This window comes from Mustela putorius, unplaced genomic scaffold (genome assembly GCF_011764305.1).
Source record: "Mustela putorius furo isolate JIRA1106 unplaced genomic scaffold, ASM1176430v1.1 tig00000145_pilon_pilon_pilon, whole genome shotgun sequence".
Lineage (NCBI taxonomy): Eukaryota > Metazoa > Chordata > Mammalia > Carnivora > Mustelidae > Mustela > Mustela putorius.
In genome coordinates this window covers 10,746,919-10,766,417 of record NW_025421294.1, presented here as the reverse complement: position 1 = coordinate 10,766,417, position 19,499 = coordinate 10,746,919, and the positions used below count along the sequence as shown (strand labels likewise).

Sequence of the window (19,499 nt, the reverse complement as noted above, 5' to 3'; positions counted from 1 at the left end):
GAGAATCACAAGTAGGCAGAGAAGCAGGCAGAGAGAGGGGGAAGCAGGCTCCCTGCTGAACAGAACCCCAGGACCCTGAGATCATGACCCAAGCCGAAGGCAGAGGCTTAACCCACTGAGCCACCCAGGCACCCTGCCTTTTTTTTTCTTAAATAAAGATTCATTTATTTGAGAGGGAGAGAGAAGGCAAGCACGTGCATGAGCAGAGAGGTTGGCGGGTTTGGGAGGTGAGGGAGAAACAGATTCCTTGCTGAGCAGGGAGCCTGGAGCTTGATTCCAAGACCCTGAGATCATGATCTGAGGGGAAGGCAGATGCTTAACCAACTGAGCCCCCCAGGCGTCCCAAGTATTGACTTCTTATCTGATGAGATGTCATGGGTGAGAAAAAATTTAATGGTTAAAAATATTTAAATAAAAGAGAAGTCAAAAGAGATAATAAGTCAAAGAGATGTTCCTATTGTCCTCAATAGAAGATGTAAAAAGGAAAGAGCAGAGCTGGGCATGAGGTGTGAGTATGAGGAAAGAGTAATCATAGCCTCTGAAGAGGATGAAATGACAACCTACATAAAGTGAGGAAGGTTTAACTTTTCCAGTTTTTATTTAAAACTTTAGGGACAATATAACTATCTAAATCTTTCTGCAAACTTTCACTTCTGGTTACCCTTGTCTACCAACACATTATTTCTAGAGAAGTACTGAAATGAATGTTTTTCAAACAACATAAGCCTCATAGGATAGAAAACGGTAATTTTCAGAACTAGGTTACATTAACACACACGATCAATAAAATGCACATTTACACATTTCAAAAGAACATTACAGCTCTGGAAACATCCCAAGTTTATAAACAAGCTCGGTCATTCTAAGACATACAAAGGAAAAATATTTTTTTCTGCAAAAATAAACAACTTCACTCACTTGTATTGATGAGAAACTGATTTGACACACCAGGATGATCTACATCATGTATTGCACTGGCAAAAATTGCTGCAAGAATCTCCAAATCTGTAAACACAGCCTGTAAAATCAGACAGATAACATTATCATTCTGTAATAATACAATGAAAGGTATATACAAACTGCAAATTAGTTCCTAGAACGTGTTGGAAAACAGAATGAAGGCTCAAAATATTTAATAGCTTATTTTAAAAGTATTTAAGATGTTTAAGGATGTCCTGAAAATGTACATAAAATTAATGACATGAGCAATTATTTTCTTTCATTCAAACCAGGGACTCTCCATCTCAGCAGAATTGACATTTGGAGCCAGATTATTCTTTGTTGTAGGAGGCTATCCTGTGCACTAGTATCAGGACCCCTGGCCTGAAGCACGAGATGTCAGAAGAAGCATCTATCTCCAACTTGAGACAGACAACAATGTCTCTACATATTATCAAATGTCCCTGGCAGGTGGGGGTCAGGGCAGGAGGAATAGGGAGGAACCACCCTCAGTAGAAAACCACTCACTCAAGATGATGAAATATTAACACAATTAACACAATTTTATGATAATATATAAAATATATTAGCAAATGAGAATCTTTCCCCCAAATGATTAAGGAAATCAAATTATCTTAATGAACATTCACTGGAACTTCTTAAAATCTGATAGAATTAAATATGTGTTTCTTTCTAAAAATTCCATGAAAAATATCAAAACATTGTCTCTACTTTATAAATAATATCATCCTTTGAAATATAAATGTAGAAGGCATCAGGCTAAATTTCAAAGAAACTAACTAAAACTGAATAAGCTAGATATACTTTATGGAATGTCTACTAGGTCATTTCAAAGAAGCAGTATTGTGAACAGATGAATCCCCAAAACTTTGATCAATCTTTGAAAAATTCATCAAAGACTGAACTGTTTATTAATCACAACATTTTTTCCCTATAACTCAACATACTTCCAATGAAGCCATTAATTTTCTCCCCTACCCACCCTCCAGTATAAAAGTTTAAGAGATGTTTATGAGTGGCAGGTAAGTGGTCTCAAAGTTTTAGAAAACAGATTTACCTCCAAAGCAGGTGTAGATAATAGCACGTGTGTCGACTGGACAACATCTGCAGCATGAATATTATTATGGTAGGCCACGTCAGCGTGGTAATGGTCTTCCAGAGTCATAAGGTATGTAATTAAAGTGTCTACTGGAATTTTAAATGTTTTTAATAAATCCCGTTCCTGTAGGAAAGGAAATCCTCTTAACATCTTGTTTTCACATAAAAACATTTTCCATAGATGTGGTAAAAGAAAAATCACACCGGTGTCCCCTATGGATAACCCAGAAATAGAAATAGCACCCCTTGTAGTGTCTAGCAAGGGAAATGGAGACATTTTGAGAATATCCAGGGGTTCTGGGGACAAAGCAAGGGTAGGGTTGTCCTTCTGGAAGCCCATGTTGCTTTCCACAAGAGGTATGGTGTCAGGAATGAGCTGCCAACTGTCAAAGAGTCTGTGTCTGATAATCATGAAGGCAACTTTAACCCAGTATCACTGATTTAGCTAATGGAGCACACCAACCGAAACTCAACATTTTCTCTAGGGTTGGAACATGCTATGCCAGTCCCAGGGTGTCTATAGTCTCAAGTCCTCATTTATATCCTAATCCTGAGCTGGGGCAAAAGCTCAACAAGAAGGGGAAACTGATATGGAAAAGAGAGCAGTACAAGAGACAGCAATTCAAAAAATTATATGCTAAAGTTAGTCACCAAGGGGCTTATTCATTTTTTAGTTCATACTCCACTCTATGCAAATCAGGATCATGTAGATGATTTTTAAACTCTTGCTTTAATGAATTGCTTCAATTTTCCCACATGACTTCTTGGAATGGAAAAAATAACAAAACTGTTTTAGTTATGCTTGACCCACACTCCGTACTTTGTTACTATTTGTCCCTTGGTAAAGGGGCAAATAAGAAAAAAAAAATCAAATATACAGAAAAGGGTGAATGGTAAAGAAGAGAAGACTCAAGCACATTTCACAGGCTAGACATTATGTCACCCAATAAAGGAAAGGTTTTAGAACTTAACCACATTACCTGAAAAATAGTATGCATGATAACAGTCAAAGGCCGGTTACCAGACAGCTCTGCTATTCTGAAAACATGAAGACCCCATTTGTTCACATCTTCTAGTTCCTGGGGTTACAGAAAGATTGAAAAAATTAGGAAGCAGAAGAAGAATATAAATCAATAAACAAATTCATTTAAATGTTACTGACTTTAACGTTTTAATAAAAAGAGTGTTAAAAAAACTCTCTTAATAAAAAGAGTGTTAGGTTTAAAAAAAAAAAAAAAAGATTCAGTTTAAATGTAATGGATGCACCTGGTAAGTACAGGCAAACTTTTAGGTAAACCCACTTAAATGTACTGAAAACTGAGATTTTCTCCTTTTCCTTTTCCTTAACCTTACGACTCTGACAATACAATGTAGTTAGATACTTTTACTATCAATTTCAAAGCCTTTTTTCAATATATGAAATCTATTTACAAAACCTTTACTATTCTCCTGAAACCCAAAAGATATAAAATATTTCTAACTCTTTAAGGTCAAACAATCTAAAAGGGAGATGTAAAAAAGCAACAAACACATACTCCAAACCACCTAAATCCACATATTATATATTAATAACCCTCAAATAATTTGTAAAGAGCTTTATAAAGTACTTTTCCACTTTCAAAGAAAAAGGACCCCACAAATTAATGAACTAGTCTACCTATTTAAAAGAGAAAGAATTAAAACTCATTAAAAGGCAACCCAACATATTATGACTACAATCCTTAAAATCATTGTACCTTGGCAAGGACATCCTCTTGTTCAGTTTTAACCCCAAATCTCGGGATGCTTGAATTCGTCAAACTGGAGCTGTGCATCAACTTCTTGACCCCACTGATCTGAGACATTGGCCTTTTCTTTTTCTCCTTTTCCTTCTGAGTTGGAGAAGGAATTTCCACTTCATGTTGCTTATCTGAAGAAATTTAGAAAAGGTTCTACATTTATTGTGAAGTCTACCTGAGTTGTTACTTTTTAGTTATAATGTATGTAAGTGGGCAGGTTTTCATTAATCATGACATGTTCCAGAAAATGTTTCCAAGAAACACTTCTTTTAGAGAAGTTGAGTATTTATAATCTGATGTGGACTTACTGTAATACCCTCCAACACAAAACTGAGCAAATAAATCCCACTGCAAAATAATTAGCATCAAATGTATTCAGTGGTTGCTAACGGATGGAATGCTGTATACACACACACACACTTTTTTTTTTTTTTTTGCAAGACTTATAATAGCAGACTTGGCAAAAGCAAAACATACTGGTTATTTCCACTGTTCATCAACTCTGTCCCTGTTTGAAATTCACTTAGTGACTTGGAAACTGCTCTTTCCAACTAAGGATTCTAGTTTTAATACCTATTTTGAAGAGGAAGGAATTTCATACATACTATAAAAGCAGCACTGGGTGAACCTAATGGCTTATTGAAATAGGTCATAATGTAAGAATACAAACAGTATATTTGAATGACTTATATTTTGCTATTTTATATTTTCTATACTAAAGTGAGATAATGCTTATGATATAACAAGTGGAACACAGGAAATTTCCAGTATCATCTGATAAGGAACTGTCAGATGTAATTGTTGTTTTCAAATAAAAGACATTAGATGCCTCAATATTTTCATTAACTATTTCAAGGCAGTGAGCTCCTCTAACTCATCCTTGCATGTAGCATGTGTTCAATAAATGTCTCTTTAGTGAAAGTGCTAATTAGATATCACAGCAATTTTGTTTTGAAAGTAAATTCAAATCAAGGATGTGTTCATATTGATGAATTTTCTCTTTGTGGATGGGGGGTGGGGTGGTGTCTCAGTCCACTACACTGTCAACTATTATTTTCAGCAAGCTTTTCTTTAGTGGTTGTATTATATCTGCCTCATCAGTCTACCAGGCTTGGTGTTCATTAGACTATAACTCATTATGGCAGGGACCATTTCTAATTTATCATTACCAAATGCCCAGCAGTGTCTGGAATTTAACAAGAATTTGTTGAGTGCATGTGTAGATCTCTCTGTAAAACACATTTTATGGTTTAGTACTTTGGAAAAACTGGGAACCTATAACTTTAATCCAGAGAATCACCAAAGTCCTGAATAAAATTAAAAGATAAAAAATGTACTTTGTCATCTTAGATTCTAAACCTTAGAGGCTCTGACATTCAAATTATTAATAGGATAAATGAAAACAAATGAACTGAATTCCTAAGACTCATTTGGTTTCCAAAATGATTTGGTGTCCTAATCCACCTCAAAAGAAAACTTTAAAATTGTATTTAAATTATTATTCTCACCTAAGAATGTGTTTGATATATACTCTGACACTTGATTTCCAGACCGACTCATTTCAGAGAGATGGGTGAGCTCCCGATTAAGCATCCTTTTAAACTGAAAAACAGAAAAATAAAATGAAGCAACCTAAGAGGAACGTGTAATTGAGGTAACATGAGCATACTGTAAGATACAGAAAACATGCCCAAGAATTTTTAAATTGTCCTGACAGTTTAGATCAGTGAAATCCAGTAGAACTTTCTATAATGTTGTAAAGTTCTAGAATTTGAGCTGTCCGTTACTGTAGCCACTAGTCACATATGCCTATCAAGCACTTGAAATGTGGCTAGGTGAAAATGAGCTGAATTTTGAATTTTATTTCATTTAAATTTAAATTTAATAGCCACATGCAGCACAGATTTAGATACTCAAGGACATTAATTAAGGGAGGGAAGGAATAAAAAAAATCAGGTGTATATTAGTATTCAGAGAAGGAAAAAAACTAATTTATTGGTACACATATGTGCTGCCACACAACAGAAGATGATTTATCAATTAATTTGTCATTTGCAGAAATTAATATGTATACTGGTTAGAGGTTAAAATGTTGTCTTTTACCCCAAAGCAAAAGTGAATAGATTTATTTGAGTATTCCCAGAACTTTAGAGAAGTAAAATATTTGGATACTATATACTTTTTCCTTTTAAAGTATTTCCAAGTAGAAGGAAAAAGATCTTTTGTTTCTTAATATCCATGGGATTTACCAATCCATTTCTCTAAAGTCACATAAATACAAAACTGGTCAATTTTCAATACTCAACTTCATTATTTTACAATTTATTTTACTGATGCCATAGTGTCTACTTTATCCTAAGAAACACTGGAATTAACTTAAAACCATTGCATAGCATTACCCAAATCCAAGATTTTCCAAGACTTTATGCTTTTCCATCTTTCAGCTCTTTGCTATTATGTTTTCTTTTGATTCCCCAAATAGCCCAGATGGTCTTTTAAGTATGCCTTAATACTTCTCTTAACATACAGAAATAATAATTTTTTCTATTACATAGATTACTATTAGGTATTTGATCAAAAAAGTCAAACACATTTTACTCTAATGTTCAGTAGCCTTTAGAATTTTATATTTCACCATAAATTCTCCTTTAAGTCTTGGGAAAAGAGAGTAGTAAATTCAGCATTTAATAATGTTTGAAATGTAATTCTAATTCAGTATTTAGTTTATTAGAATTTATGAAAAAATCTTGCTTCTCAGGATAATTTATGCCAAGGTGTCCTAACTCAAAACAATTTGGCAAATCACTTCCAAAGTCAGTCTTATTGACCATTTAGATTAGGTACAGCATTTTTTCACAAAAGTACTGAGGGAGATCAATAAAAACATTCCAACAGACTGCAGAATGTAAGAAATGTGTATTAGCTTTCTCCTGTGGCCAAAACTGAAGAACTGGCCATAACCAGTATTAATTTTTCTGGTTGTTAAATTATAGGTCTCAGGAGCTTACTCTCAAACTCAGAAACATAAAGTTCATTTTTTTGTTCATTTATTTTTTTCAATAACATTTTTCTGATTATAAAGTGCATGCAAGATAGAGAAAATCTAGAAAGCTATATAGAAAAAATTAGAAATCATTTATATTGCCATTGCTCAGAGATAACCATAGATAATTACCAATATTTCCATCTATGTCTTTTTTCCCAACATTTATTTGCCTATATTTTAAATTGGCATCATGCAGTGTACAAAACATAGGCTGCTGCCTGTTTTCACTCAGCATTATACATTATTATCTGCTGGGAAAAATCTGGGTCTCCTAAGAATATTCATGAAGACATTTATAATAGCATTCAAAACATTTTCTGTCAGTTTTTCATAAAGCTATATTGAGTTAAGTTATACGCTAGTAACCAATTAAATGAGCTAACGGAAACTATCTTGTTTTTTGCCTGGCACATGGCAGGTGCTTAACACTGAGTTCCTTCTATCTCCCAGTTCCCTGGGCCTTTTATAGTGATAGCTGATTTTCATCATTGCAGGACAAACAGATGGAAGATCTGAATCGTTATGCCCACAAAAAAAAATACACATATAAACATTTAGTTCCCCTACCCATTCCAGTAAGTAATTTAGGATATTATTCACATAGGAGATGATAACAAAGCTTCAAAATTATAACAAAAATACAATTAGCAAGGCCTGAAGGTACATAAATCCTTTCTCAACAAATGAAATTTACTCTTAGAAAAATATACTCTTTAGGCAAACAAAATCAAAAGAGACTCTGCTAAACATTTAAAACATATAGTGAGTGAAATATCTCTCTGACCTGAAATTGTCTGTGATAGGACTTAAAAGTTGCCAGTAAGAATTGCCTGGTCCTGACAAAGTATGTTTCAGGAAGGGGGGGCATGCTAGGCAGGCCTCTCAGCCTCTCCTAGGCTCTCTTCAGTCTATTCAGCCACGGCTGTCTACCTGCCCTCCATGCATTTCTCTCCGTGTAACTAAAAAATGATGTAAGCCTGAGGGTAGGGGAGGATGCAGTTGGAAAAGTTAGATAGGGATCCAGTTTTTCCATAAAACTACCTTCTAACTTGGAAGCAACCTAGTATGAGGAATATGTTGCCATATACCCAGTAGAAAAAATTACATGGTACCTGCAGATACATAATACAAATTATTGGATTCTCTGGAATAATATAAATAAGGAATTGTAATTTTCCTGGCAGTTTGTTTATATAATCCCTCAAACAGCCAGTCAATACAGATAATTAAGGGAAAAAATGCCAGTGCAAGGAAATCTATTCTACAGACTGATAAATTATAGGTTGTACACACACTGATTATATCTGCACATATACATCTATTCCCAGACTATCTTTATGCTGTTGTTCAAAACCCAGAAGTGTAGGGTGGAGAAACCCTTCAGTGCACACCTATATCCCTGGCCAAGGTTTGTCAGGTGCTCTAAGGAAGGCAATATTTCCTTTTAACATGATTAAAATAGACAGTATTTTTAGCAGTCCTCTTTCATCGCAAGGGAAAGGGTGTGGGAGATTTCTTAAAGACAATTTTCAGAGTCAATTCAGTTATAACATAGAACATTTTCTAAAAGGAGTTAAAATTGCTTCCCTTTTTTTTTCTGTTGATTTAAAACTTTCAGGGAAGCTAAATTAATAACTTACAGTATGATTTTGGAGTGTAGAGCTGGCTGTACTAAAGAACAAGACATGAAACAATTCAACAATCATTTTAAAATGTAAGTGGAATTTCTCTCATGAAGATAACTATATACCATTTATTAGGGTGACTGCACAAAAATATCATGAAAGGAAAATGATTAGAAAAGGTAATAAAATGTTTTTCCCAGAACATTGCTACAGTCCTCAACTTAGAGATTTAGGAGAGATACAATACAGAACTGATTTTAAAAAAACAAAACAAAACAAAAAGAACCCACCAAAAAACTGGTTGCAAGTTGCAGAACAATTTAATTGAGCATTTAGATATTTTAAAAAGTGACCTCTAAATATTTTCTGTTGATGAGTTATTCTGATTGCTTTTAGTCTAAACAGTATGAAATAATCAATAGAATCACTGTTCCAGAAATGAAAAAAAGAGGAAGATTTAAGTGAATGTTTTTTCAAATCCTTTGTTCTCATTATGCATGAGAATGTCTGCGTGCAGCATGTAAAGCATAAATAAAAAATGAAAATACATTTGAAATCAAGTCTATATTTTGCTTTTTAAACTCCCATTTTCAAATTTATGTTCTACACTTAAAACTGTTGAGGAAGAAAAACTAAATAATAAAATAAAATTAGAGTATTCTTAAATAATAATCCCTGTATGCCAATGTCGTGGGTACATTTTATAGTCTCCTAGTATATAATTAAGAAGGTGGTAAAGGTCAAACATTAAGAAAATGCTTATCCTGCCCCACCCCTGCCCCAGCCAATATTCTGCTAAAAATCATTTGAATATGCTGCGCTGTGATATATTACAAGTTTGGTAGATATCAGCATTAAAAGCTAAAACAAATACTGCATTAGCTGTATAAAAATAAATCTGTCAAAATGCATAAGACTAAATATATTTATATTTGCCCTTACGTGTTTTTAGCAGCATACTATTAAAACATAAACAAGGCTGGCCAGCAACAATTTTCCTCAAAAATACAAGCTCTATAACTATTTAGATTCTTGGAAGTGTTGTTCATAATCATAATACAAATATGAAGCCTTTCAAAGCATATAAAAAATAAGCTGTCTGAAAGCTAAGAGATGAGTTCTAGGGAGATTATGGATTTTCCTTTATTACTTTCTATATTTTTCTGTTCTAAAAAAATTTTTAAGCCAAAAATGGCTAACAAAATTCAAATAATAGGAAATCTGCATATTTCAAAACAATTAAAAAAATCTGGGCCATCCGCTGACTTAAAAGGAAGTGGGGAATCATGACTCCTTGGACAACTAAAACTGAAATAAGTTTTTTTAGAATGTGAGAAAATTTCACAGCAAAGGGAAGATGTTCTTTTGAAAAGAAACAAAGAAAATGAAAAATATTTCAGTCTAAGAGTCCTTAAAGAAATGGAAAAGAATTCTTAAAAATTATGTATTTTGATTGGCTCAAATGTTCAAGCAGAGATTTCAAGTTCTTAAGTGATGCTTCATTTAGGGCTGAAAAAGGTTTCTCTACTTCCTGCTTCTGTTACAGAGATCAGATCGCCAGGCTAGCATTACCATGAGAAATGCAAGAGGCTTGCCAAGCAGAGCAGAATCTTAGTAAATTCAGTGTATTATTTCATTTCCTGAGATTAACAAACAAAGCAGTATCAGATGAACTTATATATTTCTTCCAGTTTTACAAATAGATAATCAAGTTTTCATCTTAATAATATATCACTTAAATAGTTAAGTAATGTCACTTTTTAAGGTCATCTAGAGCTTTATATCCAAAGATGAAAAAAAAAATACTCATCAGCTTAAAGTGGTATAGATTTTTGGAAAGAGCCACGAATTAATTTTCATGAACTTTAAGTGCTACAAATGAACTGGAACCCAATTACTTAAATCAGTGTGTAAGTAACTGGACCCAATAATTTATTTCTAATGATTTTGTTTGATTACCTTGATATTTAAAAGCACAACTCAAATCTATACCCTATGACAAAAAGAATCAGTGCACATTAAAAAGCTATTTTAACATGCAAACTATAACTAATAATAGTCATACATTTTCTGTTATCTTGACCACTAAAACACATATCGCTTCTGTAGTTCACATCTAAGGAAAAAAATAACACTGCTTACAAAGCTAAGCTCCATTATAATTTATTAAAATTATGTTATATAATCTGAGCAATTAGGAGCTAAATAAATCTTACCTTTATGTAGCCCCAAGACACTGACAGTAAATAGTTTGCTTCAGGCATTTTTGATTATATAAAGAAACAGTAAGTTCTAAAATATGTATATCTTCAAAACCTTGATACTTTTAACAATATCCGCAAGCCAGAGGGTGGATTTTTAAAGATTTTTAGTAATTAAGTATACACAAGGAAGCCTTGCATTAGATCCCATCCAGTCGTCTTCCCATTGCACACATGCCATTTGTAAAACTCCAGGATGGAACAGAATTCTACAACTATTCTGAATAAAGGAAATTCATGTGGTAAAGAAATATCTAACCATCTAAGGGTCTGCATCTTTTTCTCCCTGAGCTCCAAGGCTTAATGAATAATGTATGTCAAGATGCTTAGCTGCAAGAAAGACTAGTTCTGTCAAAAGCTACCAAATAAGGAACTGCAGGGAATCCAGAAAGAGTGACACGAAACCCCTCCCATAAAAGCCCAACTATGCACCAATCACCCTCCGTCACTGGGTCTCTCAGTGCGGGGGGGGGGGGGGGGGGGGCGGCGGCGGTGTGGACTCAGAGCAGGCTGTGTCGTGATTGGTTGGCAGAGGCGAACCTCTGGGGAGGAGGTTTTCCTCCTCACCTCTGGTAAACGCCATTTAATAATGGTATCCCTATAGCTGAGGCTGCCGAATAAAAAGATGAATGGGGTTTCCCGCCCGCAGATGATGAATAATGACCATAAAACTCTTCAAAATTCATGGTTCATTCTAAAATAAGGATTGCCTATCTTTTTGGAATCCTTCCTATGAGTTTTAATATTCTCTGACTTCTCTTCAAAATAAAAGCTGCTTTGAAAAAGGCCATTAGGCATTTTAACTGCCTCCCTCTCGCAAATCCAAAGCAAGTGGCTTCCCTGGTGACACAGATATAACCGAAGTTTTTCCTCCGCCCAACATAAGAGCATAGTGTGATTATAAAGTACAATCAATGTCCAGAATTGACAAATGGGAAGGATACATTTCCTCACCTGTGTGGGTTGGCTGTTCTTAGGTCCTTTTGTTTCTATTGTTACATGTGGCTGAGTTCCACAACCTTAGAAATCTAAGGGTGGGGCGATTTATCATAATTCTGATTGCAAGGGGTGGGGGTGGGGGTGGACTGAAAGCTAAAGCACTGTGTATGGTTGAAGAATGCAAAATTCCCAGTACAGATTTTAAAATCTGTATTTTGACCAAAAGAGAATATTGTGCATAAAGTTAAGAATGGTATTAACAGCATCTCTTAAAGGAATATAGCATTAAATTCCAGTAATCAGGGCTTTCACAAAGCTAAGAAATCTAAGTTATTTATTTATTTAAAAAAATGTTTATTTGAGAGAGAAAGATCACAAGTAGGCAGAGAGGCAGGGGGAGGGGGGAGCAGGCTCCCTGCTAAGCAGAGAGCCTGATGCAGGGCTCAAACCCAGAACCCTGGGATCATGGCCTGAGCCGAAGGTAGGAGCTGAACCCACTGAGCCACCTAGGCGCCCCGAAATCTAAAAATTTTAAAGAAAAACAATCTTTTCTATCTGGTTTGGTGCAGTATTATTCTTCCACTTGTATGTTTAAGACTTATGGGTAAAAAAACAAGGGAAGTTAGCTTTTACTTTATTTTTGCATAAAATTCCATCCTGTTTCCTTCCTCTTCATCTCCATCTCAAAGCACTTAACTGCTTTGAGCTTCTGTGACGTGCTAATATTGTTACTTTTCAGTTCTATTGCATTTGCTTTGTCTGTTTTAGATAGGGCAGACATCAGAACATCCATGTAATACTCTTCCTCTTTGAATCTGTAATGGTCCTTTGCTTGCAGTCTTCAGGGCCAGTTCACACCTATTGTGTTAATTTCCTAAATTCCTCTTAATTCCTTACAAAAGAAAAAGAAAAATGAAACCCCCAAAGGCCAATAAAAATGACCAGAAGAATACAAATAGGTCCTCCACTTTCCTAGTCTTTTATTCTCCTTAAGTTGTCACAAGTGTTCAACAATCTACTCTCTCCATTCTCCTTCAGTTCTAGGATCCTCAACTGCTCTGGCTTTCTCCCCACTTCTCTGACCATGCCTTCTTTGCCTTCTGTTCATCCTCTAACTTGGGATATCCACAAGACTCTGTCCTAGGACACACTCTTCTGTGACTACTTCTTACATGAACTGCAACGCCATATTTCCAAATGACTAAGATTCCTTCCCCCGTTGAATGCCCTGCCACTCATCACAGACTTTTCCAAAACTGATGGATCCATTTTTCTATTTAAAGTAGTTCATACTTAACAACTCCCATTTCAGTCAGTGGGCTCATGTTTCAGTATCACAGACTGAAATCTATGACTCTTTGTTACCATTCAATAGGAATTTCATGTGAGTCAGCCACCATAAGATGTTTACTATAATTCATCTAACTGGATCCTTGAATAACCCTAACATGTTCCCCATCTACATCACCTTCCCTCCTTCACCAACTTTATTATCATGTTTTATCTTTTATAAAATGCTTTTTTATTTACTCTTCTTTCCCACCCTAACTCCCATCATCTAAATCCAAAGGCTGAATGCCTGAGAGAAATGGAAAACATCTTCAATATCATCTCCTCTAATCCCCTCATTTCCACATAAAGTGAGACCAGGAAAGACAAAAAGATTTTTCCAAGTTCACCCAGGTACCAAGTACGAAGGCTTTGAATTCAAATCCTTTAGTGCATAATCTTTAACAAATAATCTCACCTTTTTTTTTTTTTAAGATTTTACTTATTTATTTGATAGATAGAGATCACAAGTAGGCAGAGAGGCAGGCAGAGAGAGGGGGAAGCAGGCTCCCCGCTAAGCAGAGAGCCTGATGCGGGGCTCCATCCCAGAACCCTGGGATCATAACCTGAGCTGAAGGCAGAGGCTCTAACCCACTGAGTCACCCAGGCACCCCTAATTTCACCTTTTAGTGTTCCGGTTTCTTCATCTGTAAAATTGGGTTATTAGGGTACCTAGTCTCCAAAGATGCCTCCTAATGAGTCACTTGACCCTACACTGACTGAATTTAAGCTGACTTGTATAACCAACAAGTAGTTCTGTCACAAGAAATGGAGGCTGTAAGAAGAAGTCTTGAAGCTTTCACCTTGGTTGACTTGAATAGACCATTAGGATCCCAGAGCCACCCTGTTAGCAAATCTGAGTATTCTAATACTGCCATGCTATGAGAAAGCCCAGACTAACATTATGGAGAGGCTGCAGAGAGAGTGTGGGGGGCGGTGGATGAGAGAGACAAGGAAAGTAAATATATGCCCAGACAATCTCTACCTATGCCAGCCATCCTAGCCCGGAGCCAGAACTGACAGTGAAGAGACCATCTTAGTCATCCTGACAGTGGAGCCTTTAGATGACTCCAGGCTTAGCTGCCATCTGACTAAAACCACATGAGGGACTTGAAATGAGAATGTCTAAGCAAGCCAAGTTAGCCCATAAAACAATTTCTAAAAAAAGCAAACTGATATTTTAAGCCACTAAGTTTTAAGTCATTTGTTTTAGAGCAATAAATAATTAGAACAGTTATTATGAGGATTAAATGATATATGCAAAGCACTTAAAATAACATCTGGTACATAGTGACAAACAGGTATTAGGTGATGATGTTGATGATAATGATGATGAAAACAATTATGTCGATTATGATAACCACACCCATTATGGTGACTAGATTTTTTTAAATTTTTTATTTTTTTTTTTAACTTATAATGTATTATTGGCCCCAGGGGTACAGGTCTGTGAATCGCTAGGTTTACACACTTCACAGCACAGTGACTAGATTTTTTAACTCTAAGGCTTATTCTGTGTGTGTGTGTGTGTGTGTGTGTGTATGTAATTTATCATGTCTTTTTTTTAAAGATTTTGTTTATTTATTGGATAGAGAGAAAGAGAGATCACAAGTAGGCCAAGAGGCAGGCAGAGAGATGGGGAAGCATGCTCCCCGCTGAGCAGAGAGCCCCATGCGGGGCTTGATCCCAGGACCATGAGACCCTGGGACCATGACCTGAGCCGAAGGCAGAGGCCCAACCCACTGAGCCACCCAGGCGCCCCTTATCATGTCTTTTTAAATCATGTTTTATTTTAACTGGATCATATCATTATGCATCTCAGACCCAAAACACAATACTTGCTTCTTAGCTCATCCTCTTTGGCTTTTCTCCTTCTCATCCCATACTTATTTCTGCTGCCAGACCAATTTTTGTCAAACCCAGCCTCAGCCTGCCACTCCATAGTTATTACCTAACAAGCCGGCATCACCTGCCTCCTCACACCTGATGAAGTTCTAGAACCTAGGTGAGGTTTGGTGGGCTGAGGTCCGGAGCCGATGACCAAGAAAGAATTCTTGAGACATCTTTGGTGCAAAATGGTGGTTTATTAAAGCACGGGGACAGGGCCCGTGGGCAGGCAGAGATGCGGCCGCGCCGGGTTGTGAGGGGTGGTTGGTTATATACGCAGGAGTTGGGTAGGTGAGGACAAAGGGTTATTGGGGCAAAGAATACTATCAGGATATTGAAGGCTTAGTTACTATTAAGTAAAGACAATTGAGGGTCTCCTGGTGGAATGTTACATTCCTGCCATCAAACATCCTTGTTAATGAGATTTAGGTTTAGAAGAAATTTAACTTTATTTGCTTTTCCTTCTACCTCCGCCTCCTTCGGTTTTTATGGAGGGGAGGGTGACATTAGGCTTGAGAAACTGAGTTCTGTGTCTTTGGAATTTGGGCTATTGATAAGGTAACTTCTTTGTTTGTAAATCTCAAGGATATTTGCAAACCAAGGGAGACTCCTGTCTTGTAGGATTGTGATCTCAGCAAGTTAACTATTTATCATTTTATGGCAGTCAGGGGTGCCTGAGGAATGCTACACCTATGGAGGGGAGCGGATGAAGGGGGGGGGTGCAAGGCGCCAGCTTTTGCTTTGTCCTCAGCCAGCCTCCTGTTCCCTCATCATTCCCCCCTGAACAATTTTGACCCTTAAATCTTTAAGGTGGTTGAAGGTGGAAGGTCTCATCTTCTGTAACTTCTTCGTGCTGAATAGGGGCGTAGAGCTGTCCCTACCTGCTCGGGTCAATATTGATCAGGGTAGGAACGTATAAGGGAGTTACGAAAGGTGGAGGCAGCTGAATCCAGCGCTGACAGTGAAGAGGCGTCCTCGCGCGCGACAAGGATCGTTTGTCATGGTGTAGTCATTGTAGCAATGGAGTCTCGGCACCAAGTAGAGAAACATGGAACAAAGCAACATATTAAGGTTAATAAGGCGATAAGAATGAGAAGCCCGAAAAGGAGATTTGGCCATAGTCCTCCTTCAAACCAGGAACTTAGCGATAAGGAGGGTTTTGTAACTTAGGCCCATATTTGATTAGGGAGTTAAGGCTTGACAGCAATCTCCTTTCCTTCCAAATAGCTCCAAGGGCATGTAGTACCAGGAAAGCATATTTGGAGTCAGTATAAATGTTAATTCTTAGACTTTGGCAATTGCAAAGTGCTAGTGAGCACTATGGCACACCTAGCTTTTCTTATTTTTTTCTATGAAAACTACTGTCATCAGAAAACCAACTGTTATTCATATTTTTAACAGGGACATCTTAAATCTGGACAAATAGAGTAAGCAAGATCAATAACCTTTTTGCTCTATAGAGAAAGAAGTACAGTAGTCAGGTTCAGGCATACAGGTAACTAGGTTTAAAGTTTGACAAGTTTTAAGTATTATTTCTGGCTTATCTGTTAGTGTAGCCCAGTATTTAATAAGTTGGCCTCCATCGTCCATTGGTGGCCTTTGCCTTCTAAGACAAATCTGGACCTGATGTGAAGTCATTACAGTCAGGGACTGTCCCATAGTGAGCTTTGAGGCTCTTTTATGAGGGCTGTTCTAGGTTTTGCTAAAGCATCTATTTGCAATTGCACCTCAACGGAGGTGGCCTCTAGGATAAATATGACAAAGGGGTGAAACCAATAAGACGACCTTTGAGTGGTCCAGCCTTAACAATATCCTGATTACAGAGGATCATTGTCAAGTGGGAGAAAACTTGTCAAGAGATAAGGGGAGCCCCCCATGAATCATCCAATCCACTCATAAAGAAAGTGGGGTCATCCATTATCTCCACAAGTCCATAGTTAATCCTATGGAGTCGATAGGTTGGCTTTTAGGCAATTTCATTATCCCAGCCACACATAAGGTGTTAGTTAAGTTATACAATTGTAGGGGAATCAATCCCATTTTCCAGTTGTTTAATCATGTGCTGTGGGGTCTGCTAATATCCCCACAAAATAATAAGATTGACTAAAGAAGCTATTGTGCAACTTCTCTGAAGTTTACCTCAAATTGTTTAGCTTAGGTAAACAAACATTTAAAGACAATCAAATCTAGAATTCAACACCCATAAAGGTGTGTTATTAAAACATAATTTTTCTCTCTAAAATAACCCTCATTTACAGAGATAGCCAAATCAGGACTAATTCACTTGTGAAGCAAGTCCAGTTTTAACAAACTTGGCCCATTATTTACATAAGCTCAGCAAGAACAGTGAGTGTGATCAATAGATCTTTTAGAATCTGCTTTGCTGGAACTTTGTATAAGGAATCTCTAGGTTGAACTTTTAGTAGCCTCTCTGGGCCAGAAGCCAAGCCCTGTACTTGCCATGAGGCATGCCTGCAATACCTTTGGGCGAATTCCTCTTCCCGAGACTGCACCTACCAAGGAGTGACATTCTTTACTCACCTGGTGAGGCTGCTGGGAACTCTGTAAGCAAGGTATCAGGCCAACAGTCCCAAGGGGCTTTATGGCTCCAGGTTTCATAAAGTCAACCTTAGTTCCTTTAAAGCTGTCTGGTCATATCTGAGTCTATGCATGTCTTTCTCAAATATGATATTCCAGCCAAAGCCTTGGTAAAATAACCCATGTTTCCAATGGTGTCCAATTTTGCACCGAAGCTCAGAGTCCAAATGTAAAGACTCACAGCCCCACGTTGGGCTGTGTCCAAATGTAAAGACTCACAGCCCCACGTTGGGCGCCATATGATGAAGTTCTAGAACCTAGGTGAGGTTTGGTGGGCTGAGGTCCGGAGCCGATGACCAAGAAAGAATTCTTGAGACATCTTTGGTGCAAAATGGTGGTTTATTAAAGCACGGGGACAGGGCCCGTGGGCAGGCAGAGATGCGGCCGCGCCGGGTTGTGAGGGGTGGTTGGTTATATACGCAGGAGTTGGGTAGGTGAGGACAAAGGGTTATTGGGGCAAAGAATACTATCAGGATATTGAAGGCTTAGTTACTATTAAGTAAAGACAATTGAGGGTCTCCTGGTGGAATGTTACATTCCTGCCATCAAACATCCTTGTTAATGAGATTTAGGTTTAGAAGAAATTTAACTTTATTTGCTTTTCCTTCTACCTCCGCCTCCTTCGGTTTTTATGGAGGGGAGGGTGACATTAGGCTTAAGAAACTGAGTTCTGTGTCTTTGGAATTTGGGCTATTGATAAGGTAACTTCTTTGTTTGTAAATCTCAAGGATATTTGCAAACCAAGGGAGACTCCTGTCTTGTAGGATTGTGATCTCAGCAAGTTAACTATTTATCATTTTATGGCAGTCAGGGGTGCCTGAGGAATGCTACACCTATGGAGGGGAGCGGATGAAGGGGGGGGGGTGCAAGGCGCCAGCTTTTGCTTTGTCCTCAGCCAGCCTCCTGTTCCCTCATCACACCCATATTTCTCTGTGAGCTCCAGAATGATAACCTCCAACCCTAATCCCCAACTCTAAGCCCATCTCCAGCTGCTCTTTATATTCATGCTCCCTTACTGAAAGTCTAGTGTTCTACCCAGCTCTATGATTCAGCAGATAGTCCTGTTTTTACTTTCACTGAATTCACTGCCTAGAATACCCTCTTTCTTCTACTCCATTTCCTTCAGGCTGGTTTTTCAGAAAAAGTTAGATTCAAATCATTCAAAATACGTCTCAAGACCAAATTATCTCAGCCCCTCTCCAAACTTTATTTTGCACTCACTCTTTTATTTATTTAATCCTTACCAAGCTCCTACTGTGCGTCAGATACTGTCCTGGATAATGACAACACAGCAATGAACAAAGTGAAGGTTTTTCACCTGGACTTTACATTCGACAACTGAGTCAACAAATACATACTATATGTCACGTGGTGCTAAATTCAATGGGAAAAACAAAGGATAAGAAGGCTATGGCATGTTAGTGATAGAGGTTCCTATAGTATAAAATGATCAAGGAGAGCCTCTTTGATGAGATGATATATGCTCAGAGACCTGAAGAAAGAGAGGGAGGAAGGCACATGAACATCTAGAGCAGTTGAGAAAGGGGAGACAAGTAAAGGGAACATCAACATCAAAAGCCCTGAAGATGGGAGTATTCTTGGCGTGCTTCCAAAGAGCAGAGTGTGTGCCATACAATGTCATTTACATCCAAATTATCCTTTCTATCCACCCATCAATCTATTTTATTCTTTCACTAACTTCAAACTAAGTTACTTCTTTCTTTTTTTATAACAAACATTTTTATCCTGATAAAAAATTCCTACTTTTCCAATATACGCACTTCACTAAATACATCCATATATACTAAATAACCCTAGACACTTTAAAAAAATCCATATAGTGGGTTATCAGTAACATAAAAGAAAAATAGAAGTAATTATATTACATACTGCAAAATATAAATGCTTATACATAAGTATACTAGAAAAAAAAGGTAGTCAAAAGTTGAGATCTTATTATCACTTACTGTGTGACATT

The 19,499-nt window shown here is 37.1% G+C and overlaps 1 protein-coding gene across 13 annotated transcripts in view; it reads right to left on the bottom strand.

Annotated features, from left to right (window-relative positions):
* Positions 1-19,499, bottom strand: part of PDE4D (phosphodiesterase 4D) — a 1,492,536-nt gene that overhangs the window by 14,205 nt on the left and 1,458,832 nt on the right. For 11 of the 13 annotated variants that reach the window (XM_004744606.3, XM_045075658.1, XM_004744608.3 and 8 more), the window contains 5 exons: positions 5,345-5,438; positions 3,795-3,967; positions 3,039-3,137; positions 2,018-2,182; positions 919-1,018 (listed from right to left, as the gene is read on the bottom strand). In XM_004744606.3, the coding sequence (XP_004744663.1) occupies positions 919-1,018; positions 2,018-2,182; positions 3,039-3,137; positions 3,795-3,967; positions 5,345-5,438 (631 nt within the window). Of the gene's footprint in view, positions 1-918; positions 1,019-2,017; positions 2,183-3,038; positions 3,138-3,794; positions 3,968-5,344; positions 5,439-10,723; positions 11,128-11,722; positions 12,035-19,499 lie in introns of those variants that run through there. The other 2 variants (XM_013052289.2, XM_004744616.3) reach the window with 2 other exon arrangements.